Below are 27,777 nucleotides of genomic sequence, written 5' to 3'. Positions count from 1 at the left end.
AGAGTTGAATTTAAATACTTAACAGTGCAATTAGGCATTTCATGTCAACTTCCCTTGATGTTCCTATTGCCCCAGCACTCAGAACATTGATGAGACTTGGGGACAATCTATGCAAAGCTCTACTTGGTTAGGGTGTGCCCCCTCCAAGATAACACAGTGCCCTTCAGCCTCCAGAATACATCCACGTATTTAACAAACTTCTATTGAGCTCAATCTGGGTAGCAGGCCCTGTGCCAAATGCCAGGGACACACAGATGAGTTCAGGTGTTCAGTTCCAGAGGGACTCACAGTGGGGTAAGGGAGATAGTGACTCAAACAACAGTGGCGGGCAGATTGTACACGCAGGTATGAAGAGGAAAGTGATCAATCCTGGGGTGAGGTCAGCAAGGTGATGCTTGCCTGCTGGGGTCTGAAGACCACAAAGAAGACTTTATGTTTCAGAGTATTTTTTCCAAGCATTTAACAGAGTGCCTAAAATTCCCCTATCAGTGCCATGCCCTTCCTCCTTTGCCCTCACTGTCCTCACTACCATTTCTCTATGCATAGATGAGGGTGGCAGCTTATCTAATGGAAGAAGGAACTGAGGAACCAAGTCCCCTTTCTGGGCCCAGTTTTCTCCTCTGTTGAACCTGAGGGAATTCAGATAGGCTTGGTGGTATCTTAAATATACACATACACACACATGTGTGCACATGAGTGGGGTAGGGGCTGAGGCAGAGGAAGAGAGAGTCTTTTTTTTTTTTTTTAAAGATTTTTATTTATTTATTTATTTGTCAGAGAGAGAGAGAGAACACAAGCAGGCAGCGTGGCAGGCAGAGGCAGAGAGAGAAGCAGGCTCCCCGCTGAGCATGGAGCCCGATGTGAGACTCGATCCCAAGATCCCGGCATCATGACCTGAGCCAACGGCAGTGGCTTAACCATCTGAGCCACCCAGGTGTCCCAGAGAGAGTCTTCAGCAGACTCCATGCTGAACGTGGAGCCTGGCTGGGGCTTGATCGATCTCATGATCCTGAGATTACGACCTGAGCAAAAACCAAGTTAGATGTGTAACCATCTGCACCACCTAGGTAGCCCTGGGCTCGGTGGTATCTTGAAGCTCCCTCCTCAACACTGGGTACAGTGGGGTCAAAAACAGACCAGAAGTTGACAGAAGCTATGACACACAAACAACCCTGGCTGGCCTTGGACAAAGACATCAGGGCCTTTTAGAATCTGAGACTGGATCTGGGAAGGATGGAGGCAGGGAGAAAGTATAAAGGTAAAAGTGAAGGGCCTCCTCATCCTAGAGTCTGAGCAGCACCCCAAACTCTGAATCCCACAAAGCCTCTGACTCACTTCATGGCTCAGAAGCCAACCTTGACCTGTGGCCTCAGGCCAGCAAGGCAACTAACTTGGGTTTGGATCAGGGACCTCCCTGGAAACTAGATGAGGCATCTACAAGGAGTGTCCTGGGAAGGGAACAAGGGCCCAGAACAATCCCTAGCCACATGACATCACTCTCCTTTCTTCTGTTATCACCAAGAGCATCTCCAGGTAGGGACTGGGATTTGCCACACCCTAACTTTGGGTCAGTCCTGGGACCCAGTTTTGCTCACCTCAATTCCTCATGGAACACATGGCTCTGAGGCAGACACCTCTGAGTTCTAGGTCTGACTCTGCCACTAGCTGGCTATGTGAGCTTGGACAAAAACCTTGGAGCCTCTAGTTCTTTTTCTGCTCTTTATCACTCCTTCCTTGGTATTTTCTAAACCCTCAGTCTTAGAAAGAGCCTCTCCTCCCACTATTCTTCAGATTCCTTCTTCACAGTAGGTACAACCATCATTATATCCACAATTACATCCACTAAGAACCTACTTCATGCCAGGCCCTGCACCAAGGCACCAGGCCCTTGGGCTGGCATGGGTTACTCTTAATCTGCCACTATCTATCATCCCTATTTTATAGTTGAGGAAACTGAGACACACCCAAGAAAAACGGCTTACCCAAGGCACCACAGAGTAAGTACCTGCCTGACTATCTGCTAGTCTTATTCAGGTCAGGTCCTCCAAATAGTGGCTGTTGGGAGAATCAGTGGAGATAACAGGCACATGGAAAAGCTCTGTAAACTTGAAAGTGCAGTGAACAATTATGTGGCTGCCACATCAAGGTTTCCTAACTTTCTGGGTTTTCTATCTCAGCTTTCTGGCAGGACAGCCTCTCTGGCAGGGGTTCAGCCAGCCCCTTTGCACATACCCATTGCTGCCTAAGGTGGGGCAACTCTTGCCAGGAGCAAGAGACCAGTGAAGCTGGGATCTGCTTCCTTGAGCCCCACTGTGGGTCTTGACTCTCTATGTTCTCAAACCCTGTCCGTTTGCCTCCTCTACCACATGATAGCTTGGAGCCTCAGTTTCCTCACCTAGGAAATCAGGCTGATCGTCAGTGAGATAACATACATAAGGGAGTAGAGTGCACATATGTATGTAGAATACTGGCAGACCACGGAATCTGCTGGGTGTTGCTTCCTTTTCCCATTCACATCCTTAATTTCACTTCCATTCTTGTACACAGAGTGTGAGGAGGTTATTATAATCCAAGAGCTTAAGATCCAATAGTTATATATCCCTGAACTACTTCGGTTTTTGAAAGATGGGCAGAAACCATTTCTCCACTCCTTCTAATGTGTCTGGCACAGGGTCTGTAAATCAGTGATGAAATCATTGGTGAGAAAGACTTCTAGCTATGTATACCCAACAGATCACACTTATTAAAAGAAGACTGCCGTATCATATGAGGTAAGGTGGGGTTTCTGAGTGTTCCTTAGGAAGCCTGGATTCCTGTGGGTGAGGATTCACAAATGTTGGCTTCCCGTTTCATGGACACAGACACTGCTACAGTGTTAACAGTAACAGCTAAAGTGTATTGGGCCCCTAAAAGGCACACAGGCCCCAGCTACATTCTCTGTGAGGGTTAACTCATTCAAACTTCATGACAATCTCTGAAAGTAGGTAGTGTCATCTTCCCTGTTTTTCAGATGAGATGGCTAAGGCACAGAGTGGTTACATAATCTGTCCAAGAACATACAGCTAGGAACTGGCAGAGCTGAGATTTGAACCCAGCCATCTGCTCTGGAACCCAGGTTGTCAACCGCCATAAGATACCCCTTTGTATAATTATCACCCCTCGTTAGGCTGTAAGAACAGCAACTGCAATCCATAACTCCCAATTTCCAAGATGTTTATTCATCATGATTGTCTCATTAACTAACTTCCTATGAAGTATTAAAAACTTGAACTTATGAAAGAGAATTATAATAACAAATCCTTACCTTCTTTGTTGGAGTTCCAAGTAAGTTTTATTTGAAAAAGGATCCTTTTTTACTTTACAACATAAAGTCTGGAAACCACTGAGAGTAAGTGTGTGAGGAAACACCCAAGAAACACCAAATAACCAGTCTTCCCATCCGCTTCTTTGCGGCTGGGCCCCTGACTCCAAGGGGAGGATTTCTGTCCCCTCCCAAGGCAGGCTGGAGGAGTGAGAAGCTATCGCATCTCCAAGTGCAGCCTTTTCAGTAGGTGAGTTTCTCAGCACTTCAGAGGACTCTGATTCAGTGGCAAGGGGCATGACAAACATGTTTCATTGTACCAGGAGACGTGTTCTGGAATTGGTTCCAGAGCTGATACTGAGACTTCCTATGGTTTTCTGGGGCTTCCCCTAAGGGATCCAAGGGACCTGAATATTTCGCAGAGGCTGCTGAAGCAGTACCTACAGCAGCCCACCTGCTTCCTTAGAACTCTCACTACCCAGCCAAAAACAATCCCAAGAGCTCAGAATTCCTGGCCTCATGACAGATTCTTCTATCCTTTCCAATTGTGCTTAATTACTGGTCATGAATGAGAGCTCACTACATCTCGAATTCCTGCTGGACATATCTGTCAGTATGAGAAAGTCTCATCATAACCGTACAGAACTTAAGATCTCTCTAAGGCAGGATGTGTGTGTGTGTGTGTGTGTGTGTGAGAGAGAGACTGTGTGCTTAGTTTCTTAATTAAAATCATGCAAACATGCCTGAAATGTCAAGTTCTTGGGTCATGCCTTGATCCAGAGAAACTTTTCTTGGGCTCCAGACCAAACTCATGCACGAAGAGAATGGGTCTGTTTACATAGAGACCAGCCACATCATCCCCGAAAACAATCCCAACCCCAAGACATTCATCTTGCAGGAAAACGGCCAAAAACACAGGCTTCTCTAAGACAGGGAAACACTACAATCCTCAAGGGCAAGCTCAGAATTCCCCAGCACATGGCTCAGCGGCTGCCTTCATCTCTTGGAGGCTGGACAGTCTTGGGGCATACTCAAGGAGCCAGATGAAACACATTAATTCATCACTCAGAAATTATTATGAGCTTTTTGTCCTGTTGACCTGGAGTACTGTGAGCACGGATGATAAATTCCCCAAGGGCCCTTCCTGAGCCTAGCCAGGCAATCTAAGGAAGCATTAACCTCCTGCATAATATTATGCCTTTGATTATTACTGCATGAGTATGTGCTGTTCGTTCTCTCTCTCTCTCTCTCTCTCTCTCTATATATATATATATATATATATATATATAGTTTTTACATCATCCCCTGACCATGTGGATCTAAGCAAGTAGACAGTCATTATAAGCTGTCCATTCTGAATGCCTATAATAAGGACATTTCCGTTCTGAGGATTCATACTCCATTGTGTGTCCTCACCTTTGACAGCTGGAGGGTCAATTCCAGTTGGGAAGTTCTCAAAGGGGGTGGACCAGAAAGAGGGGAGAAGTCATACCTAGAGCCATCTTCCTTCCTGTCCTAGCCCTGTCACTTGACAGACTTACAATCATGCCACCACACTGAACCTCAGTTTCCTCTTCTATTAAAAAAGTAAAATTGGGTAACCACTGCCAAAAGGACATTCAGCAGATTAAATGAAGTGATGCACATAGAGTGAGAAAACCTCACAGCTGAGGTGACACACGGGTGCTGGCAACTGCCTCAGGCAAAATTCTGGCTCTGCTGTGACCTCGGGCCCTTTACTTACTGGACCTTAGCTGCCTCATCTGGTGAGTATAGACCTTCTGAAAAGGTCTATACTATGTATATGTATAAAGCCTCTATAGCAGGCTGGTGTTTTGGATTAACTGGGTTAATGCACATGAAGGGTCTAAGACAGGGCCTGGCATATAGTGAACCTACAGGGAAGTCTCATGGGCTCCACAGCTCTTCACCTCAGCTCCCAGCAGCAAAGTATGAGAATGACAGTATCCTCTAATACCTAACAAAACCGGGGTGCCTGGGTGGCTCAGTGGGTTAAGGGCTTTGCCTTCGGCTCAGGTTGTGATCCCAGAGTCCTGAGTCTCTGCTCAGCGGGGAGCCTGCTTCCTCCTCTCTCTCTCTGCCTGCCTTTCTGCCTACTTGTGGTCTCTGTCTGTCAAATAAATAAATAAAAATCTTAAAAAAGAAAAAAAAGGAAAAAAATACCTAACAAAACCCTTGCACACATACCCTCTCTGACTCCTCAGGATGGCTCAGTGATGAAGGGACCATCACGCACATGTCAGCAGGTGAGGAAACGGAGGCTCCGATCACATGACAAGGTAAGGGATGAAGGCAGACCTGAGCTCATTCTCTCTTCCTGCCATGCCGCACTGCCTCTGTGGTCCTGTCATCTGTGCTGCCTAAATGCCATCAACCACCCCACGAAAACCCTATGCCCAGGTCCAGAGCGGTGGGAGCTCTGGTTTATTCTGTTCTCAGTGACTGCAGTAACTGTGGCTTAAAGCCTCCAGAGGCTGGAGCCGCTAGGTCCTTTTGCCATGCCTCAGTCTCTTGCCCTTGAGACACCTTACTGTGGTGGCTTCTGTTCTGCCATTCTACCCCACATCTGACAATTACTGTGCTGGAGTACCTGCTAATCATGTCACTCTCTTGCTCTAAAACCTTCACTAGCTCCCTATGACTCACAGATTAAATCAATTCACATAGAAAGGAAAGTGCAAATGCAACATATTCATTTTCAAGAACTGCCCAGCCTAATCACCACACACCCTTCCTCTAGCATGGCTAGGCCAGTCCTCTCTGTTTTCTAGGTCACCACAGTCTTCTGTAAAGAGCACTCAAATGGGGAACTCAGAACTGCTAGTCCTGAGCAGTTTTAGAGCAGTTACAGGTGGGAGAGATACCAGAGACCCAGAAGCTCAAAATTCACATAGCCAGGATCTAAATTCCAACCTGTTTATAGTCCCAGAACCATTCTGAAAAGCAAATAAATACTCTTTGCTATGATCTTCAAAGTATTTGGTGGTCTGACCCTAAATGTCCAAGTCTTAGGAAATGGTCTGAAGAGTTCAAGTAACTCAAACATTTCTGGATTTTTTTTTTTCCTTAACATTTTTGGATCTTAACATTTCTCTCCAATGGCATCTCCTTAAAGTAAAATCGAAATCTTTTACAAAGGCTCCTGCCCACCCTACCCCTATAATTCCCCCTGTTTTGTTCTGCACTCCAGACATGCTGGCTTCACGGCCTCTCCACAAACTCTACGAGGGTTCTCCAGCCTCAGGATCATTGTCTCTGCCATTCCCTGGGCCTGGGATGCTCTTCCCCCAATGATGGTTTGATCATCATTCAGGGTTCACTCGAACATCACCTCCTCAGAGAAGCCTTCCTTGACTATCCTATCTCAAATGTCCCTCCCACAAGTCACTTCCTATCACATTGCTCTTTCCCCCTCCACCCCACAAAATAATGTCCTCACGAAAGAATGATTTTGTTAACTCTGATTATCTTGTTTACTTCTTAGCGGGTTTACTGTCTTCCTCTTCCGAGTAGGAGACCACATCTGCCAGAGCAGAGACCTTATCTGTTGGCTCCCTACTGTATCTGAAGCTCATAGAGCACAGGCCAATCCACAATAAGCACCTGAACTACAGATATGACTTTCGTCTTTGGCTACATCCTACACATGATGTGCTCACCTCCCATCCACAGGCAGAGGAGAGTAAGGCCTAATACCCCAAGTACCACCCAAACTCAGGCTGGAACAAAGACTTCACTCCTCTTCTGGGGCTCAGCTGGTCAAGAAGACCTGCTGCTGACATTTCACCAAAGAACTCATGGAACAAGACTGGCTTCTATTAGTGAGAATTATTTTCACACCTCCCACAGGGGGAAACCCTGCTTTTATGAAGGTAAAACCACATTGTGATTAACACTTAATCAAGATTTCGTCTATATTATAGCTCTGCAAAGAAAAAAATAGTCGGGGGCCTTAATATCATGTTAGTAAATGTTACAATAAGTGTGTTTCTGACACAATTTTCTTATTAGGGTCCTTCCCTGTAAATTTTATTGCATTTAATTAAAAATTATTGCTAAAAGAAACAGCTGCAGATGGTCTTATTTTAAGTCAGAAAATTAAAAACTGAATATTCTCATCAGTCAATTTCAACAAGAAGCACAACCACATGCATTAGGAATGTGATGGTTTTGAGATTATAATAATTTTTATGGCATTTCCAGGTCCTTTCAATGAAACTTAATGAAAGCTCTGCATGAGTTCATTTGTCAAAAACATAATAATAATAGGAAGGCTCCCAGCGTTCAGGCAGATATAAAGATACCCATGAATACCATGGATGGGATGTGCCAAAAATCCAGGCATGCAGCTCTCAGCACCAACGGAATCAGCAGGAGGTTCAGTTGCAGATCTGGCATGAACCCACCCAAGGATTTATAGCTGAGGCTGTAAATCACCTTTGTATTACAATGATGCATATATTCACGGGGGCAACACCATCTACAGTGGTAAAATATAAAAATCAGGTTTCACTCTCTCAGGGAATCACTTCAGCAAAATATTTACTGCGTTCTAAGGATGGTGAACGTGTGCTAGGGCCTGGGGAGGAGGAAGGGAGGGCTCTTATGGCTAGATTTTGTGCTGGATTTAGGAATTCTAGCTGCAGTCGCTGTCCTTGGTCTGGACTGCCTGTACAATTATCTCCCCCAGCTTTATTACTTGGCTTGTATCCTTTAACTTTTAAGGGCTGAATTCTTATTATTTCTTGCTTGTCTTTTGCTGGAAACCAACTCAAATCTTTTATTTATCTGGGCCCCGACAGGCTGTAAACAAATAAATAAAAGGATGAGGAAAGCGAAGGCAGCCCCGTGCTAGCTAGCTAGCCCCATGCTAGCTCTGGAGTCAGCACGGGAGAAGTGGGTGGCTGTGTTCACTGTGGAACCCCACTCCTTCCCTTCGAGCTGCTATGGCTCTGCCTGGTCTTCGTATTCTCAGGAGGGGACCACTGCAGTGGTCTCTTGACTAGTCTCCCTGCTCCCCTCTTCATTCCTCCACTTCACCCTGCCAACAGAGTGTCCGTGCCAATGCACCATCTCCATTGTGTGCCTGCCCTGCTGAAAACCGCCACGGTCCCCCGACTACCTGGGCGCAAGGCACTCACTCATCAAGCTGATATTCAAGGGACTTTTTGGTTGGGTTCCAATCGCCTTCCCAACTTTATCTCACAGACGAGTACACTGAGGTCCATCTGACCACTTCATGATCCTTTCTTATCCCCAGACTCGTGCACAGGCTTGTGTTCCTCCTGGACTGTTTGTCTCCATCATGAACTCCTCTTTCTTTGCCAAAACCCACCTCAAGTGTCTCCCAGATAGTCCAGGCTGCCCACAGCCCCTCCTCTAGAACACAAGGGGCTTTTAGCAAAACCTTTATCACATGGGTTCTAATGACCTCTCTTCGCCTCTCCTCAGCTGGGCTAGAATGCCTTGGGGGTGGAAACCTCTAGTATCTAAAACAGTAGCTGATGTTTGGTAGATGCTGAAAAAATGTTATCAGAGTGAGGGATGGCTAGCTGAGCTAGTGCAACATACTAGTCTAAGAACTGGAAATCAGAAAAATGTGGTGTTTGAGTTCAGTCCTTAGTCTTCCAACCCAATCTCCTCCATATATTCTCCATGCCTGTCGATGATGGGAGCTGTTTTCCAGAAAAAAAGATGTCAAAGCACCTCCTGACCAAGATTAAACCATGTTTACTACAGCTTCATCTGCTAAAAACACAGATTTGTGTTTCTACACAAATCCTTGCATCTCTTTCCTACCTTCATTCAAGAGCCTACTTTTCCTTCAGTGTCTATGAAGCCATCCTACCCTCCTCTGAACTCCTACCTTTTGGATCCTGATCTCTTTCTTTCTTTCTTTCTCTCAGATTTAATTTACTTATTTCAGACATAGAGACAGCAAGAGAGAGAGAGCACAAGCGAGGCTGGTGGTGGGGGGAGCGTTGCAGAGGGAGAGAAGATTCCTCACTGAGCAGGGAACCTGAGATCATGACCTGAGACCAAGGCAGAAGCTTAACCAGCTGAGCTACCCAGGCACCCCTAGATCCTAAGCATTTTCTACCTTGCATTCCAGAAGCTTGGGTAGAAGTCCTTCTGCTACCCTCCAATTGTAAGTCTATTGAGGCCAGTGATGGTTCCTGGTCTGCCTCTCTGTGTCCATATTTCATTAGGCACAGTTCCTCAAGAACCAATCATTTCTCAAAAGGTCATAATCAGCCAAAATATAGAATTACCAGGATGTTCCCACTCCTTATCTTCATATGAATGCTATATAATATGGCCAATCCACAGACTCTTGAAGATGTAATTCCAGCTGCATTCCAACAAGGAACAGCTCTGTAAGAACCCTAAGAGTCCTGAAATGCTGGCCCTCAGACCTTTCACAGCTCTTCCTGGAAGGCACGAGCACTCATGAGCTGCTCCTCCTGGGTGGGCTGAATCATCTGAAGCTCCTCTAACAAGTAGTATAACCCAAACAGACAGCCTGCTCCCAACCCAGAGCTCCTGGCTGCTCTGAGGGCACAGCTGGCCGCAGAGGGGTATGTGTCCTCCACCATGGCCCTGAGGGAGGGCAAAATGTCTGAGTATCTCATTAGCAAATTCCAGGAAAGCTTGTCAGCCTTCTTGATGAGCTGCCAACAGAGCAGCACACCCACCACCCACCAGAAAAGAAAGGGAAGTGTCCCTCCAATCTTCCTTGAGCCGTCTGGACCAATAAACAAAGCCAACATTTTGGTGGTGGCCGTGCTACATTGTCTTCTGCAAGTGAGATACTACAGCTGTTGGATGAAGACCACCAGAAAACATGGCGTTTTTTCAACTACAGGAAACAAGAGATGGGGAAAGAGTACTGGATTAAGAGTCGGAAAGACCTAGACTCGAATCTTAGTTTGGCTACTTACAACCTGTGCAACAGAGGATAGTTTATAGCACTTGAAACTAATGTGCCTAACCAATCATGAAATACAAGCAAAATAACAGCTAAAGTCAGAGTCACAGAGCCAGGCCTACCTATTATGATTATGGAATGAAAAAAACTTCAGTCCTGGTGTCCTTGGTGTAAGAGGCTCCTAATGACTCCAAATTACTATTGCTGGGGCTGTTCTCTGCAGCCCTGACCCCAGCCCAGGAGGAAGTGAGAGGTAGTGCTGAAACCACACCCCACAGCTAAAGCTTGCAAGTTCATGGTCACAGTTTAATTGATGTGATGTCCTGAACACGAAGTCAAACTCATGCAGAAGAACCATCATATGGGAGAGAAGGGAGAGACAGAGAGAGAGAGACATCCCCACCATCAAAGGGACCAGACTCTCAACCCAAACCTCTGGAATCAAATTCAAATCCTGCATCCACCACTATGTGACCTTACCATATCACTGAATAGTAGCTAATATTTACTGATCATTTCATCATGTGTCATATTAACTCCTTCTGTCCTTTTTTTTTTTTTTAAGGTTTTTAAAATTTATTTGACACAGAGAGAGAGAGAGAGTTCACGAGTAGGCAGAGAGGCAGGCAGAGAGAAAGGAGGAAGTAGGCTCCCCGCTGAGCAGAAAGCCCAATGCGGGGCTCCATCCCAGGACGCTGAGACCATGACCTGAGCAGAAGGCAGAGGCTTAACCCACTGAGCCACCCAGGTGCCCCTAACTTCTTCTGTCTTAACGTTAAGAGGCAGGAACCACTACGATTGCCTATGACAGATAAAGTAAGACGCAGACCTTGTCCCAGGTCACACAGATAGTAAGGAGTGGAGTACAGAACCACACCCCAGGCAGCCTGGCTAAAGCCCACATGCTTGGTCCCTGTGCTCTCAAAGGCTCTCCCTGGGCTCCACTGTCCTCATCTGCATCCATAAAGAACTACCATAAATGCATCAAGAACAATATGGGAACTGATTGTAACAGCTGGAGAGAACAGAGAAAGAGAAAGATGAGAAAAAGATACTGTGGCAGTATGTAAATGGTAAATCTAGTTGGTGGGCAAATGAACATTCACTGTAAAAGGTATTTCAACTTTTCTATAAGTTTGAATATTCTCATAATGAAATGGGGAAAAGCAGCTTCAGGGATCCGTGTTAATGTATAATGCTGAGTGATTAAAGTAGACTCATTACCATGCAAAAAATAAATACACAATTATGGAGATTTAAATGAGACACTGAGGACAAGCCAGTTTATGTACTGTTTTGCATCAAATGGGTATTTATTAAGTGTATAACAAAGCACCTAGCATTGCATTGCCAAAGACAGGTGCTTAATAAATGATAATCCTTTGACCCTTGTGAAGCTCAAAACCACCAATTTGCATGGAATCATTAAGCTTCTGGTCATCAACACATATTTATTGAGCTCCTAGCATATAACCAATGTACTGAGGGGCCATGGGACACTCAGAGGTAAAGATCAGTTCCCCCCAACCAAGAGTCCTGCCTGAGGACATTAAACAGTCTATTTGAAAAGTAAATATTAGACTAGATCTCTGATCCATTTTTTCTTTTTCATAAGGGTCAATTCAGGGCAGTAAAAAAAAAAAAAGAATGTTCTGGGGCTATGCTTTAAACTAAAAGATGATGAAACCTTCTGTATACCCCGGGGGAAATTTACATAAGTAATAATGTATACAATTTTATTTTACAAGACAGAAAATTGTTAATAACATTATTGCAGCTCCTAAAATGTTATTATCTGGGTATATAAACCTCAAAGGAAGTAACTACATAGAAGAAACTTTACAATCATCCATTAGACCCCGAGCTGCTACTCTGATTTAGAGCTCTCTAAGGGCTCTCTGAATTCTATTCTATACTCTACATGTTTCTTGAAGGGAGGTACTTTTAGTGGAAAAAGGGCTTGGATTTAAATAACAGTGAATCACACCAGAGAGAGAGTTATTCCCCTTTCAGTCCTTTTGAATCCTTCTGATTATGCCAAGGAGAAAGTCTCTGTGTGGTGCCAGGACGTCTTTAACACCTCTCCCTGTTTAACAAAGGGACCAGGCTTCCAGCTCCAGCCTTGGCAAGTAACAACCTCAAGCTAGAATATACCCGTTATTTTCCTTTCCTTTGTATCTTATTTGTATAACTGCCTTCTATTTATGGCAACCAATAGTGTTTTTCCATTTCCCTACAGTGACATAAAATTTCCTTTCTAAGTATGTCTGAAATAAAAAAAAAAGAGAGACTGATTGAAGGAAAAACAGTAAGTAAGTGATAGTATGGGGGCAGAACAGAAGTGGTGAAAGTGGTACAGGAAAGGCAAAGGGTTGAGAAACATGGGTCTGCTCCAATCTTACCATTCTACAGATGAGCAAACTGTGGCCTAGCCTTTTCCAAGATCCCACAGCAAGCCAGTGGCTGAGCAGGCTTTGAACCCACATCTCCCAATATCCTGACCTGCACCCTTTCAGGGCTCTTGATATTTATTTTGACTTTTCTCCCTGATCCTCATGCTAAAACAAGCTGCGGGACAGGGCCAGGAGCAGAAGGAGGAGGAACTGCCTCTCCCACTCTCTTGCCCCAACCTGTCCAGCCCAACCTAAAGCAACCCTCAGCACCCCTAGGCATGTGTCTTAGATCAGCAGCACCCCAACCACTAGGTTCTCAAAGCCCCTGTTCAGGTGAAGAAGCACTAGGACCCCACCCCCACAGCAGTTCCTTATGCCTCTCAACTTGATGTGTCTGTAACCTCCCTTGCCCAGACCTGTTTCAGCCCAAAGCGAGCATTTTTCTCCCCCTTTGCTTCCATCTGTTTCATGCAGGAAAAACAGAAGAAAGCTTTGCTCATTGACTGATGTCCAAGAGGATGTGGTTCCTGCATGGGAGATTTATCCTGGTCAGCCTGGCCTTCCATGAAATAGCATCAGAGTAGGGCAACTGCACTCTGAGTCTGACAGTACAGGATACTCAACCATGACCCCAGGCTGTAGCATCAAATGTGAGAAAATGCAGGGAGAGCACCCAACACAATGCCTGGCACACAGGAAGCAGTCAAGATAAGGTAGCATTGACATTTTCTTGGTATTTTTCCCTTATTATCAGGTTAATTTTATGAAGGACCTTTTTTGGGTTTTGGGCAAAGTACAGATCAAGGCAACAGGGATTCTGCAAATGGCCAAGCAACAAGTGCACTGTACAGCCCCGGGGGAAGGGGGATGAATGTGAATGTGGCCCTGGAGTAGTGCAGTTCACAGCCTACACAATCAGATCTGGGACCCCTCAATGTAATTCACTAAGGATGCCTGAACCAGGAGTCAGGAAATCTTGAGTCCTAGCACAGATTTCTCCACTAAATTGCTGAGCTACCTTAGGTAAATCCCCTTTTCTCTCTGTGTTTGTTTCCTCCTCTGTAAGGGAACCAAATGTTGTCCGAAGTTCCCTTCCAGCTATAAAATTCAGTGATTGTACAGAAGCAGACTTCAATTTCTGAAGGGCTGTCATACAAAAGAGGAAATTAGCTCACTTGCCTGGCTTGAGAGGAGGAGAGCCAGCATGAGTTGGGTAGGAATATTAGAAGACAGCTTTTGCCTCAGTCAGAAAGGAAAATTTAATCAGGATACCTAGCAACAGATGAGGCAGCTCTGGGAGGTGGTGAGTTCCCTGTGGCTTGAGGAATTCAAGTACAAACTGAGTTAGAGAAAGGCCTGTTAGGGCGAGAGCTTTGACCATCTGCCCTTTGAGATCCTTTCTAGGTGATTCTGGTTTCAGAGCTCGGTTCTATTTTCATTAACACTAGGAGACACTCAGCTAGGTCTGGATCTTGTCAAACCCTGCTGATAACTATTAATGCAAGGAACTGGTCGGCTGTGCAGTTCTCAACCATGTAAAATTTGCACAAGTCCAACACTCTCCAAATTAAACTCAGTCCCTCCAACAGTGTTAGTGTTTACCTTTGCCCCAGCAAACAAACCCTTTCATTCTGGAAAGAACTAATTAACGGCCTCACCCAGACTTGGGGGAGGGAGAAGATGGAGCCAGGGTGGGGAACCATGTAAAAAACTCAGGAGAATAAACCACATAAACACTTCTAGCATCTACACTCCAGCGACAACTCATGCTAATTGCAAATCATCTTATCTATTCATTACTGCAAGCGCCCGGGAACTCCTAGCAGCAGCAGCTGTGTGGGACTGGGTGAAGTCACTGCACACAAGGGGTCAGAATCAGGTTGTCCTTTAAAATCACAGTGACTGGGGTGCCTGGGTGGCTCAGTGGGTTAAAGCCTCTACCTTCGGCTCAGGTCATGATCTCAGGATCCTGGGATCAAGTCCCACATCGGGCTCTGTGCTCAGCAGGGAGCCTGCTTCCTCCTCTCTCTCTCTCTCTCTCTCTGCCTGCCTCTCTGCCTACTTGTGATCTCTGTAAAATAAATAAATAAAATCTTTAAAAAAAATAATAAAATCACGGTGATTTTTGCTTGTATTCATTCCAATCAGGTGCTCCCAAAGAGAGTACATGGTTGAGGCTGAATTGCATTGCCTTTAAGTTGTATCCACAAGGTACAAGAACAGCAAGATCTGGCAGTTATCCACTTGGGATGATCAATAAGGGCATTCAGTCAGTCTTGGGAGGGTGGGGTCAGAAAATCCCCACCGTTGTCAATAATTTCAGTGTTTCACTCTTATTTTCAAGGTGAATGAGTCCAAAAAAGTAAAATAAAATCAGCCTGGATGTATGTCTTCAAGGCTTCTATTCAGAAATTTAGCTCAAGGCACCTTTGCTCTTTAAAACAATTTAAACAGATTGTCTTTTTAGTTCCATTGAATAAAGTGTATATTTACACAGTAAAAAGGTATCAATTTCAATTTAGGGTATTTTCCTGATGGTGAAAGATATTTAGTTTGGCACAATACCAGGACCTTCTCTCTTGGTGACTTTCCTGGAAGGGACTAGCAAACCCATCTACCTAGATGAGAAATGTCTATCAAATAATGGAAATACAAATGCTCTCATTTACACTGTATTTGGCATTTCGGACAATACTTTCACCCAGACGATCATCTCTGATCTCTTTAAACACTGCTTTGAGGCAGCAGGAATCCCATTTCACAGATGTAGTAACTGGGCTCAGAGAGGTAAAGCCATTCACCCCAAGTCACCCAGCTAGAAATACACAGAGCCTGAGACTAAAAAGCAAGTCCATTCTGTCCCCTACACCTAATCTCAGATGGTCACACTTGCCCAAGAACAAAGAAAATGGAATTTCACAGTACCTTTCTGCTTCTTGGTCTGCACTCTGCTGTTTGCTCTCAAAGGCGTTGAAGCTGCTCATGTCCACGTAGCCGTCATTTTCATTTGCTGTGGACAGGGCTCTGCTTTGATCTTCAAACAGTTTTGTAAATGTCCCAGCCCTTGCAGGCCTCCGGGGTGGAATCTGAATATTTTCATAGTCTGAGTTCATGGCTGGGATGTTCTCATAGTCTGAAGTGTCGGCGTTGGGGAATGAGATGGACCGTGGCTTGGTCAGGGGCAAGGGCAGAAAAGGGGGGCGGGAGCGGTCTTCGAAGGACTCCACTCTGGACACCGTCCTGCTGAAGGGGACACCTTTCCTCTTGCCATCCCTGTAGAAGATGAGGGAGGAAGGGGAATCGGAAGCCCGGAGCTTGCCAGTCCGAGCCTTAAGCTGCGGGGAGTTGCTGAGGCTCCTCCGGTCGATTTCCAGAAGCCTGGCAGGCCCGTGGTAGCTGGATTCTGAAGATGACCTGGAAGAAGACACATTGACATCCACATGCACTTTGTTCTCGGATTTCTTTTTAAACGTCAGCGCCAGGAACCTCTTGAAGGATGACTTCTTCTTCTTGGTGTGCTTGTCTGGGGGCTCACTCTCAATCAGCAGGGAGGGAGAGCTCTTTGTGATGGGCTTTTTGGTGATACAGGCCAGGTCGAAAGGGGGCGGGATGTCGACCACAGAAGAGGGTGTTGAGGTGCCGCTGGATGGAAGGTGGTTCCTCTGGGAGAAACTTCCAGAGGAGCCAATCATACAAGGCAGAGAAAGGTTGTCATCTTTCCTTTTGATCCTATGGTCATCCAAGCTGGATGCCTCTGACTCCCGGTACAAGGACACTGGAATCTCTCGGCCTTCCACAGAGAATGACCGGGGGTATAAAGTGAAGGCTCTGGGCTTTGCTGGCAAGGCCCTGCTGGCTTCCAGCGGTTTCCCCTCCAATGAAAGAGCTGTCTTTCTTGCCTCCTTGTTGCCACCTCTAATGCCAATAGCTGATGAGCCAGCTTCTGGTCCGGTTTCTTCTGGGACGGTTTCTGGGACATAGCCAGCCACCTTCCCGGAGTGGGGCCTGGTCCTCGTGATGATATTCTTCCTGTCGATAGAGACCAGGCCACCCTCGGCATCAGAGTTCATTTCTTCTTTTGTGCCATAACCACTCAGCATGTCTGATGCAGCCTGTGTCTCAGGCTTCTCTCCTTCCTCGGGGTTAGCCCCTTGCTCCAGGTCAACTCCCATCTCATAGGGGTTGGTGAGCGCATCATCTACGGCATCCTCATCCTCTGGCATGACCACCACATCAGGGACAGAGGGGCCCTCCCCAGAGTCACATGAAGTTCCAACAGTGGGGTCCTGCTCCGCACATTCTCCAGACTGTGGTTCCTGCTGTGACTCTAAGTCTTTCGCTGACTTGGAAAAAGAGGAGTAGCTCTCGCTACAGAAAGAGGTGCTTTCAGTCGGAAATAACTCGTAGGGACTTCCTGAGAGTGAAGTCACAAAGTCATCCATGCCATCATTCTCATAAGGAATGATTTGGCAGCTCTCCTCGGCAGGTTCGTCCTGTACCAGGTCTTCACCTTCTCGAGGGTCCCCTCCCTCCTCCTGAGTGACTGCTGCCATTTCTTCCTGGTCCGTTTTCTCATTTTGGTCATGTGGCTCATCCTGGTCATTCTGGTCACCACTGGCTGTGGCATCATCGCCCCTTTCCTCTGAGACTTCAGGGCTGTCTGTGGCCATCTCCACCTCCTGGACACCTGTGGCCAAGTCCTCATTCTCTGTGGGTTCCTTGCTATCATCTTCAGCATCTCCCTCAGGGGGCCCGTCAGAATTCACACACTCCTCTGGAGCCCCTGGTTCTGTGCTGGCAGAGCCTTCCTCACCATCCTCTTCTGCCTCCCTGGGTGTCCCAGGGGGCCCAGGCTCATCAATGGTATTTGCTGGAGCCTCTAAATCAATGTGAGTTAGGATATCACTGGGAAGGACTGCCTCTCCATCCCAAGGGCCCCTGTCCTCCAGGTTGTACACATTGTGCTCTTCCACTAGCTTCTCTTCCTCCTTACTTGTAAACGTCTGCTCCTCTGCCCCCGGGTCACAGGCACCATCCTCTGCCCCCACATTCTCAGGAGTGGGGGCTGTGCCTCCATCAGCCTCTTCACTCGGCACTACCTCAGCTGGGGCTGCCAAGTCCTCAGCAGCTCCCATCCCCTCCAGGTCACTCCCCTTGCCTCCCTCCTGGCACTCCTCTCCCCCAGCAGCATCTGGAGGCACCATTACTGCATTCTCCACAGAGCTGCTATCACTGGGTCCATCCTCTTTTGGCGGAGACTTGGGGACCACGATGTAATCCTCATCAGCTTCAGACTCGGAGCACTCCAGGTTGGACCGGTGCTCTTCATAAAGCCCCCTGTCAACACAGAGCAGCTTCCCATTGCTGCATTTGTTCAAGCTGTTGATCACGTACACACTGGCTCTCCACTCACTGGGGGTCGCCAGCCTGGGCTTAGGGGCGATGGGGGGTTTTGGCCCCCTGGACATGGAGTTGGGACTATGGAGACTATCAGGCCGGGGTGATGAAGGGAATTTGGGTGCTGTCACTGGCGTGAGGGGACTGGCCGTCTTTGGCTTGGGAGCAACTGGTGGTTTTGGTGAATCTGAAGGATGAAAATAGAGAAAACAAGGACACAAAAATTACAGTTACCCTTATTTCCATTCAGAGTGTCCTACTTAGTATTTTCAAGAAAGCTCTGAAGAGAGTTTTCTAACCTATGTGAGCCCAATCCACTATGTTTTGTCTTCAGTTTATGTCCCCCACCACCATCTTTAAAATCCTTTCACCTCTACTGATAATTCATTCTGTAAACAAAATGAATAGATCTTCCTTCTGTACAGAGTCCAGCTAACAAAACTCAACTCAGTGATATACTCCTCAAACAAAGGAGTGCAGATCATTGTAATCGTTCATCCAACGCCACATATTAAATGCTTTCTAGTTGCCAGGGACCCATGAGACAATGCGGAGCTTGACAATCGCCATCCCTGGGACCCTCACGGAGCTTCTATTCATACTACTCTACTCATACTACAGTTAATTCATTGGATACCTACTATCTATATGCACAGAACTGTTGATGGGAAGGTCTTCTAGGGTCAAGAAGAGAAGAATACCTCTGTTGAATACTTGCAGTTGAGTCAGGGAGGCAAGACTAACAAGCACAATTAAAGGACAGAGCCGGAGACCCTTGGAAGATTATTATTAAATAGCCATTATCTCGGGCACCTGGGTGGCTCAGTGGGTTGAGCCACTGCCTTCGGGTCAGGTCATGATCTCGGGGTCCTGGGATCGAGTCCCGCATCGGGCTCTCTGCTCAGCAGGGAGCCTGCTTCCTCCTCTCTCTCTCTGCCTGCCTCTCTGCCTACTTGTGGTCTTTCTCTGTCAAATAAATAAATAAAATCTTTAAAAATAAATAAATAAATAAATAAATAGCTATTATCTCATTCCTTCAAGAACGATACACCAAAGGTCTGTGACAGTGATGCATGACTCTTCTAAGGGTCACCTCTGAATTCTACATGCGTCAAGACTGGTGTCTAGCCAAGTGCCCTGCATCCAGATTTTATGGGCATCCAGATTTCATGGGAGAAACTGTATAGTATTTTCAGACATGGATCTTTGCAAAAAGTCTCTTGCCTTACAGATGTGGAGGATCTAGCTGACCATGTCAGAATAAAGGATGTGGTACATGCAACACAAGTCAGAGAAGCAAGAGTTATTGTAACGAGGAAGACCTCCTGGAAAAGGTGAAATTTCAGCTGTATTTTGCAGAATGGGAGGGATCTGGACAAATGCAAGGGTCCAGGGAGTAGCTGCTCACTTCCAAGTTCATCTGTCCTGCCACAAGCATACCTCCATGCCTCCAAGCCCCTGGCCACACTGTGGACAGAGTGAGGAATAAAGCTTTCCAGGAAGGCAATCCACCCTGACTTCTCGCTTTCAAATGCCCTGCTTGGCTCCCCATTGCCTATAGATGACGACACACAAGTCTCCCCCTAAGCCACCCCCGTCTCCCAGGGCCATCCCCACTAAGGCCTAGGTTTGACACAGAGCAGCTTCAGAATGCCCACCTGGATCATGACAGAAGGGAGGTGGAGCAGCGGTCCTAGAGGTCTGTTAGCAAACTCTTCTCCCCACGCAATTGACTCCCAGATAAACCCTTGCAGCACCTAATCCCAGCCATCTGTATAGTTCAGGGCTCTCTGGCAGAGATACTGTGTGAGCCACGTTTATTATCACATAGGTAATTTTCAATTTTCTCATAGCCACATTAAAAAAGTAAAAGGAAACAGATGAAATTAATTTTAATGCTATTTCTTTTTAAATTCAATATATCAAAAAACCCCATCATTTTAATATCATATAATCAATGAATCATGTCTGGATCAACATGTCATCAATACACAAATATTAAAGAAATATTTGACATTCTTTTTTGTACTAAGTCCTTGAAACTTAATGTGTATTTTACACTTTTCAACACATCACAATTCAGATTAGTGGCACTCTAGCTACTTGGTGGCCACATGCGGGTGGTGGCTATGGTGCTGGCCAGCACAGTGCTCACAGTGCTAAAACTCATGGGAGTTTTAGCCCATCTCCGTGGGACTTTTCCATTGGCACCTCAATTTCAAAACATCTGGAGCCAAAATAAGTATCTCCCCTAAACTGGCAGAGCTACATAAAATTCAGCTGAGGAGTCTCCAAAGGAAATTAAAAAGGCCTGGAATAGCAAGAACACAGGTGCCCATGCACCCTGTTCCTGAGGGGGCCTGATTTCAGAGTCTCTTTAGTTGCACTCTGCAAATAAATGAATGACCTTAGTGGTCTGGTTTTCCAGTGTGCAGCTAATTAGGAGAGGTGTGGACTGGCAGTTAGAACACAGCCAGGTGTAAAATGTGGTAGCTGCCAGTAAGAAAGGGAGAGAAGAGACACAGCTGTCAAGACTTTAAAGGCTAAAGTACCCACTGCACCAACCCCCTAACCCATGCCTACATTCATCTACATTAATACCCAGGCCATCCACTGATTTCTAGATAATAACACAGAGTTTTCAAAATATAAATGGACTTCCAACTCCTTGTTTCCATAAGCAAATATGTCCTAATTGAGAAAAAAACATCTGTCCAAATTAATAAAGCACAAAACAAATTTTAAAAAACCCCACCACACACAACAACAACAACAACAAAAACCCACTCAACTATGTGGAGTTTAAACAACTAACCATAAGCTGATCTGTCATTGTAGAGTAACGGAATGAGCCTTTAGAGCCTGGTTGCTCTGAGTTCAAATCCTGGCTTTGCTATTTAATAAACAATGAAACTGAGCCTCGGTTTCTTCATCTGTAAAATGGGTACAATAGGAACACCTACTCTCAAGAAGTTACGAAGATTAAAAGATACATGTTAAAAGTGCCCAGCAGTTGGCCTTCAAGTAGAAGTACTCGATAAAGAGAAGCTGTTACTATTCTAATACTGTCAGTCTTTGCCTATCGCACATCTTCCCTTGACATAAGTCTTGCTTTATACTGATATATAATACTAGCCTCCCAACATCAGGTGTCAGGCACTGGCATGACATTATTCTCTGAGGGTGGGACTCTCATTTCTCATCCTTAGCAGGTGGTATTTCACATGAGCGCCATGAGACCTGACGAAGGGACATTTGGGCCATGAAAAACGACCATCACCCTGGCTGCATCACCCCAACCCCCACTCCATCCTTCATCCAATCAAGCTATTGATCTGTGGGCACTGTCTCCTCGAGAAAGGTTACAGTGGGTGTCTGAGGCGTGATCCTGCAAGAAAATGCCTTCCCCACAGGATCCCTTAGGAATGACAAGTATCTAGTGTCCACGTCCTGCTTCCAGCTCTGAGGTTCAGGGTATTTCACCTGCATCCTCTGAGATCAAAGAATGCCAGAATCAGAAAGTTTCTGACCCTTCAGGAAAAGATGAGGAAACTGAGGCACACAGAGGCGAGGCATATAGTTTTTTACAAATCTAGAGGAGGGCCCGGGTAGAACGTGGGTTTCCTGCTTCCCGGTCTAGTCACTTGAACTTCTGCCTTCACCTTTTTGCCCTTGAGCTTTCTTCTACAGTGGAGACTCAGGGCTCCCAGCTTCTACTGAGGCAGAGAAGGGTAAAATTCAAGGAAACTGAGACCAGAGAGACCAGAGATAGCTAGTCAGGTATGAAATTTAAATAAGGCCGAGTCCAGGGTTCAGAAGTACTAACTGACCATAAGGTGAATGACTGGCTTTTATTTGCTCCCATCTAATTTCCATTAATCTGAGCCCATTAAACAAATATTTACTGAGCACCTACTATGTGCAGGGCACCCACCTAGAATCTTTGGACAAATCAATAAACAAAAACAAACACCCTGTCCCTGATGGACCTTTTATTCTACTAGAGAAAGATAAGCAATAAAAAGGAGAAGCATATTACATTATTGTATGTTAGATGATCAAAAAGTCTGTGGAAAAAATTAGGAGCTTTTTTTTTTTTCCAATTTTAAATTGCAATAGGCCTCACTGAGAGCAAAGACTAGAAAGATGAGGGAAGCCAGGACTTGGGTGTGTGTTCAAGGACGGCCAGAGTGGCTGGAAAGGAGGGATGAGCAAGCAAGCAACAGGGAGAAGCAGGAGAGGAGATCAGAGAGGTCACAGGGAGGGTGCAGATTTTGCAGCACCCCCCGCCCCCCAGCAGAAGGAGGACACGCATCCTCTGGCTAATGTACTGGAATAAGTAGAAGTGGTGTGGACAGATGCAAGGACAACCATGAGGAGGCTCTTGCAATAATCTAGGCAAGAGATGAGACCATAGAGGCTTGGACCAGGTTGGCAGCAGCAGAAGTGGTAAAGAAGAGTCAGATTCCAAACGCGAAGACAGAGCTGGCAGGATTTGCTGGCAGTCTGAACATAAGGTGTAAGAGGAGAGAAGTCAAGGACGAAACCAAAGTTTTCTGTCAGAGGAACTGGGGAAGTGAAGTTGCCACCAACTGAATTGGGACTGAACTGGGGAATTCAACTGGTGCTGGGGAGGGAAAGCCAGAATTTCTGACGGGACATGCTAAACCTGAGTTTCCTACCACACACCTAGGCGGAGACAGACATCAAGTGGGCTCCTAGATAGATCAGTGTGGGTTCTCAGGGGAGAGATCTGGCTGGAGGTACCCATCACAGAGATGGAATTTAAGGCCTGGGCCTAGTGAGATCACTGAGTGAATGAGTGTGAACAAAGAAAAGAACAGGGCCCAGGAGTGAGCTGCAGTGGCCCTGAGGTTATGAGGAGTCAGGGAAAGACACTGGGGAAGAAGGAAAGAAAATGAAGGTTGTGTGAGAGCTTCAGCTCTGCTCCCTTCCTGCCTCCCTCAGTATAAGGTTATTTGGGTCCCAGATCAATTCTGCATAGAGAAGACCCAAAGGAAGAGGTAGCACTGGGGTACATGTAGAAAGACAAGGTGGATTTTCATAATCAGAAAAGAGGCTGGATATGCCAGATAGGGAGAATAGAATGTGCAGAGGCCCAAAGGCAGTTAGAGGCAAGCTGTCTTGGAGTATGATAAAGAGTTCAGTATGGCAGGGATGGGGGATTATGGGATAAATCAGGGCTGGGGCTTCCTCCTCTGGGTGAAGCTGAACCTTCTGACTATCCAGAACTCAGCATGGGTGGGGCTGGTGGCCCCTCTACTGTCCCCTGTGTTTCTCTAGCGGTGGTATGAAACTTCCTTCTCCCTGTATCACAGAGCCTGGGGGGCTCATACCTCTCTTCCCAGGACCTCTTGGCAATTTGTTATGGGTAAGGATAGCTCAAATGCAGAATACCCTTTAAGCCAAGACGCCAAGAGTTAACTGACAGTGGGAGAACCACAATGACAGGAGGAAGAGATTTTTAATAGCTTCTAGTGATAGGAATCATTCCCAGCCAGGCCCCATTACTAGTTTATATTTTCTCTATTTTAATTAAATATCTGTCACTCACACTCATGCATGCTGCTGCTCCCTTGTCAGTTATGCAGAGGTTAAATGAGAAGGGGTATTGGGAGGAGCACTGGGTTGGGAGTCAGGAACTCTGATCCACTGCTGGCTCGGCCATTAATTAGAGGCGTGACCTTAGGCAAATCCCTTCCCCTCACTGAGCCTCAGTTTCCCCATCTGTGGAGCAAGGGCCCCACACCAAACAGTTAGTAAGTACCTTCTGCTCCGGCCAACTACAGCATATTTAAACTCATGGCTCTTCATGGCTCTTCTTATGTCCCCTGATATCTCCTTATTCAGTCCCTGACTCTGTTTCAACTGCAGTTCACTATATTCCCCCTGGAACTCTCATAGCCATATGTTCCAAGAGTAATTATCTTCCAATTTCACCTTCCAGTTGCATCTTAATTTAACTTTCATTCCTGGGTGCCTGCTGGAATGTCCAAGCTAAGCTTGATGATTTCTAATTAGGCTGCTGTTAAGCTAGTCTGGTGATCCATGACAGGGCACATACTGGGAAGACTACAGGGACAAAGTGAGAAAGGCATGGGCCCAGGCTCAGACAGACCTGGGCTCCAATCCCAACTCTGGCACACATCGTCGGTGTCATCCCGGCCATGATACTTTGCCTCTCCGAGCCTGTTTCTTTCTTGGTAAAATGAAATAAACTCCTCCTTTTTTTTATAAGGATGTTAAAAAGTTCAAAGGAGATAACAGACATAACACACCTAACAAACTCAGTTGGCTACAATTTCTTGGGTACCTACTATGCGTTTAGCACTAGATTAAAAAAAGCCAGCTCTCAAGCTGGACAGTGTGTGTTTCAATCTTATCTTGGCTCAGTGACCTGCAGCTCAGTTTTCCCATCTATAAAATGGGGATAGCAAGAGTACTTACCTCATAAGGTTACTGTGAAAACTGAATTGACTGAAGTAAAACACTTAAAAGCAGCACCTAGTTCAGAGTAAGTGACCAGTAAATATTAGCCAGTATTCATTGGTAGTTTATGACAGACACTGTTCCAAACACCTTATAAGCTTTATTTAATCATGAGAACTCAATGACAAAGATCATACGGTCCCCATTTTTCAGATGAAGAAACAGAGGCACAGAGGTGAAGTAACCTCCTCAAGGTCACATAACTAAGTATATGGTGGTTCTGAAATTCAGTGCCATGGAGTCTGTGAACCACTATGTTACATGATCAGGAAGTTCAGGGCATGGCACACAGAAATCATTAGGTGAGCTTCCCATCGTTACCGTCACACTGAAAAAGTAACCAGGTTTATGCTGGAGGCAAGTTACAGGATGGCTAAACCCAAGAGTAGCAACTGCTAAGATTTCCTGGGACCAAACCTGCCTCTCAGTTTATTCCGGCTTATTCCATCCCCCAGCTTCTCAGAAAAGGGAGGGCTTGCCCAAGCCTCAAGCAGGGAAACGTGGGAAAACTGGAACCGCTCTCACCATTGTTTTAAAGTGAGTTTTATTAGGAGTGTAGGAAAAAGCTAGCTTGGCTCTGTTCAGGCTATGCCAGAAACAGGCAGGAGGAGACCCTCTTCCTCCAAGGAGTGGCGCTAGGCACTGGGACCCTGCTCCAGCCTCTCCCAAAGTGGCACTCCTGCTCCCACCCACCCCCATGCCATGACCCACACTCCCTCACTGTCCAGGCATCACACATGCCCAGCAACAACAAAGCCTGGACCTAGGAAGGCTGCTTCCACACTCCCAAGTCCCCGAGGGTCTCCTTTCTCAAATCAGTCTAGCTAAATGTCTCCTGTCTGCACTTAACTCTTTAGACAATGACTTTTTTCATTAAAAAGACTTAAAAAAGAAAAAAACCCACAACACATACACACACACAAGGCAGCAGGATATGGTTCTAAGACAGCCAAAATGGTGGCTTCCTGTTTCTTTAGGGATGTGTGTTTTGGAGTATGGCTTCGGACAAGGGTGTTGGTCTGGGAGAGGGCTGCCTTCTGCTCAATTTTAAAAAGAGAAAGAAAAAAAGAGTGACTATCGCTCCTTGGCAGGGAAATTAAGTTAGCGGAGTCTGTTGCCTCGCAAACTCGCCTCTTCCAGGGAACTTTCTGCCCTCGGGGTGGATGGAGTTAGGAATCCCGGGAACAGTTCCAGGCATCGCCCATCTGAGTCTCAGTCACTAAATCCGTTAAATGGCACTCCTCTGAAGGGACTGCTAGTATTCCCGATCAAACGCTTTCTGGATTTCCCGGAATCCCTGAACTGGCAGAGTCAGATTCACGAGGCAGAGAGACTCGAGGGATGGGAGTGAACGTCTGGAGTGCGGCTCAGCCTCGGCAAGTCCCCCTTGGCGTTAGGTCCCCTTTGGGAGGCACAAAAAGGGCCCCCGGCCAGGGCGCTGCGAGGGAGGGGAGCGCGCTGCCTGAGGGGTGGAAGGGATAATTTAGGGCTTTCTAGTCTCCTCCGGGGACTGAGCTCCGAAGTCTCAGGGTCTAGGAGAGACGAGGGGGCAGGCATCGTCTTAAGAGTGCGCCGCCGGGTACTGAGGGGCCAGAAATAGACCCCAGTGTGGGGAAGAGCTGCAGAAAGACCCCGGGGCCCAGGAGGGGCCTCTGAGGGGGCAGCGAGGGCCTGGCGGGAACCCCGAGGAGCCGGGGTGAGGATTCAGGGACGCGACCAAGTCGCCTTCGCGAAAGGAGCGTCTCTTGGTTGCCGAGCGGTGCCCCACACAGTGGTCGCGGTGGGAGCGGGCGGAGCGCTTTCGCGGCCAGGGTGCGGCCCCGCTGAGTCCGAGGGAGCGTCCCTCAGGCGGGGCGTCTCGGACAGGGGCCCCCAGATGAGTCTCAGCCTCCTCGGAGGGGGGGGGGACTCCGGACCCGCCCATATCTCGGCCGCAGCCGAGCAGAGTGGGAAGGTCGGGGGATTTTCGGCGGCTCGCTCCAGGCGCCCCGTGGGCTCCAACTTGGGACGCCTGGCGCGGACCCCTCGCGCACGTCCCTCGGCGCCAGAGGTCGAGCGGAGCCTCCTACCTGCTCTGTTCATCTTCCAGCACGCGCAGCCCGTGGCCGCCCGTCGGTCAGTCAGTCTGTCAGTCCCAGCGCGAGTCCGCGCGCCGCCTCACTCCATGGCCGCCCCGCGGGGCCCGCACTCCCAGGCGCCCGCCCCGCCCCCCAGCGCGCGCCGGACTCCGCGCGGCGCGCAGGGCAAGTGGGGGCGCGGGGCGCGAGCCTCCGGGCTGGGCGGGGCGGAACGGGGAGGGGAGGGGGCGCGAGCGCGGAGCACGCGAGGCGGTGGCCGGGGCAGCGCGCGGCGTCGCGTTCGCTCGCGATTCCGCGCGGAGCGCGGGGCAAGTGGGGGCGCGGAGCTCGAGCCTCCAGGGGCGGGGCCGCGCTGGCCGTGCACCGGGGAGGGGAGGGGGCGCGAGTGCGCCGCGCGTGGGGCGGCGGCCGGGGCAGCGCCCGGCGTCGCGTCCGCTCCGGGTCCCGGCTCCGCAACGGACGCGCTGCGCTCTGGGCGCCGCGCCTCTGCTGCCGCCGCGCCTCCGCCCCCTCCTAGACGTTTCCTCCCGCTGGGAGGAAGGTTTTTTTTTTTTTTCCCCTTTCTGCTCTGTCAGGGATCGCAGGAGACGAGGGGCGAGGCGTCCCCGCGCACATTTAAAGGGGCCGTGGTGACTCGGGGAGCCGCGCGAGGTTCAAGGGACTAGGATCAGTTGAGGGGAAGGAAGGAGCCAGCGAGTGGGCTCCCAGAGACGTCCTGCTCCGCTCGTCCAGGGGTCCATCCATCTCTTTCTTTTGAGCACGGGTATACATTCAGTCCTGTATCAGGCGCTGGGCTGAGAGCAGAGTAAGACCGCTCCCAGTTCTTACCCTCATGGAGCTTAGATGGGAAGTCAGTGGAGACACAAGACAAGTAATATCATTTCAGAGAGAGTGATAAATGCCTTGAGAGAGATAAGCCAGGGTAATGGGGCAAAGCACTGACTCTCCCAAAGTGTGCAGATGAGCATTGGAATTGTTAGAAATACAAATTCTCAGGACACCCCACCCCAAGACTTACTGAATCAGAAATCCTGTGTCTAACAAACTCTTCAGGTCCTTCTGATATAAGCTGAAGTTTGAGAACCACTGTGTAGAGAATGGGTGATCAAGGAAGGCCTCCCTGAGGAGGTGAGATGGAAAGGGAGACCT

The 27,777-nt window shown here is 47.5% G+C and overlaps 1 protein-coding gene across 3 annotated transcripts in view; it reads right to left on the bottom strand.

Moving 5' to 3' along the window:
• FGD5 (FYVE, RhoGEF and PH domain containing 5) overlaps positions 1 to 26,710 on the bottom strand; it is a 122,253-nt gene extending 95,543 nt beyond the window's left edge. For 2 of the 3 annotated variants that reach the window (XM_044252924.1, XM_044252925.1), the window contains exons 1-2: positions 26,620 to 26,710; positions 15,569 to 18,227 (exon numbers count right to left, since the gene is read on the bottom strand). In XM_044252924.1, coding sequence (XP_044108859.1) covers positions 15,569 to 18,227; positions 26,620 to 26,632 — 2,672 coding nt within the window. In that variant the 5' untranslated portion in view covers positions 26,633 to 26,710. Of the gene's footprint in view, positions 1 to 15,568; positions 18,228 to 19,698; positions 19,961 to 26,619 lie in introns of those variants that run through there. The other variant, XM_044252926.1, reaches the window with a different exon arrangement.
• Positions 26,711 to 27,777: the final 1,067 nt, after the last annotated feature.

This window comes from Neovison vison, chromosome 6 (assembly GCF_020171115.1).
Source record: "Neovison vison isolate M4711 chromosome 6, ASM_NN_V1, whole genome shotgun sequence".
NCBI lineage: Eukaryota > Metazoa > Chordata > Mammalia > Carnivora > Mustelidae > Neogale > Neogale vison.
The sequence above is the reverse complement of the archived record's forward strand: the minus strand, read 5'-3'. Positions and strand labels throughout refer to the sequence as shown.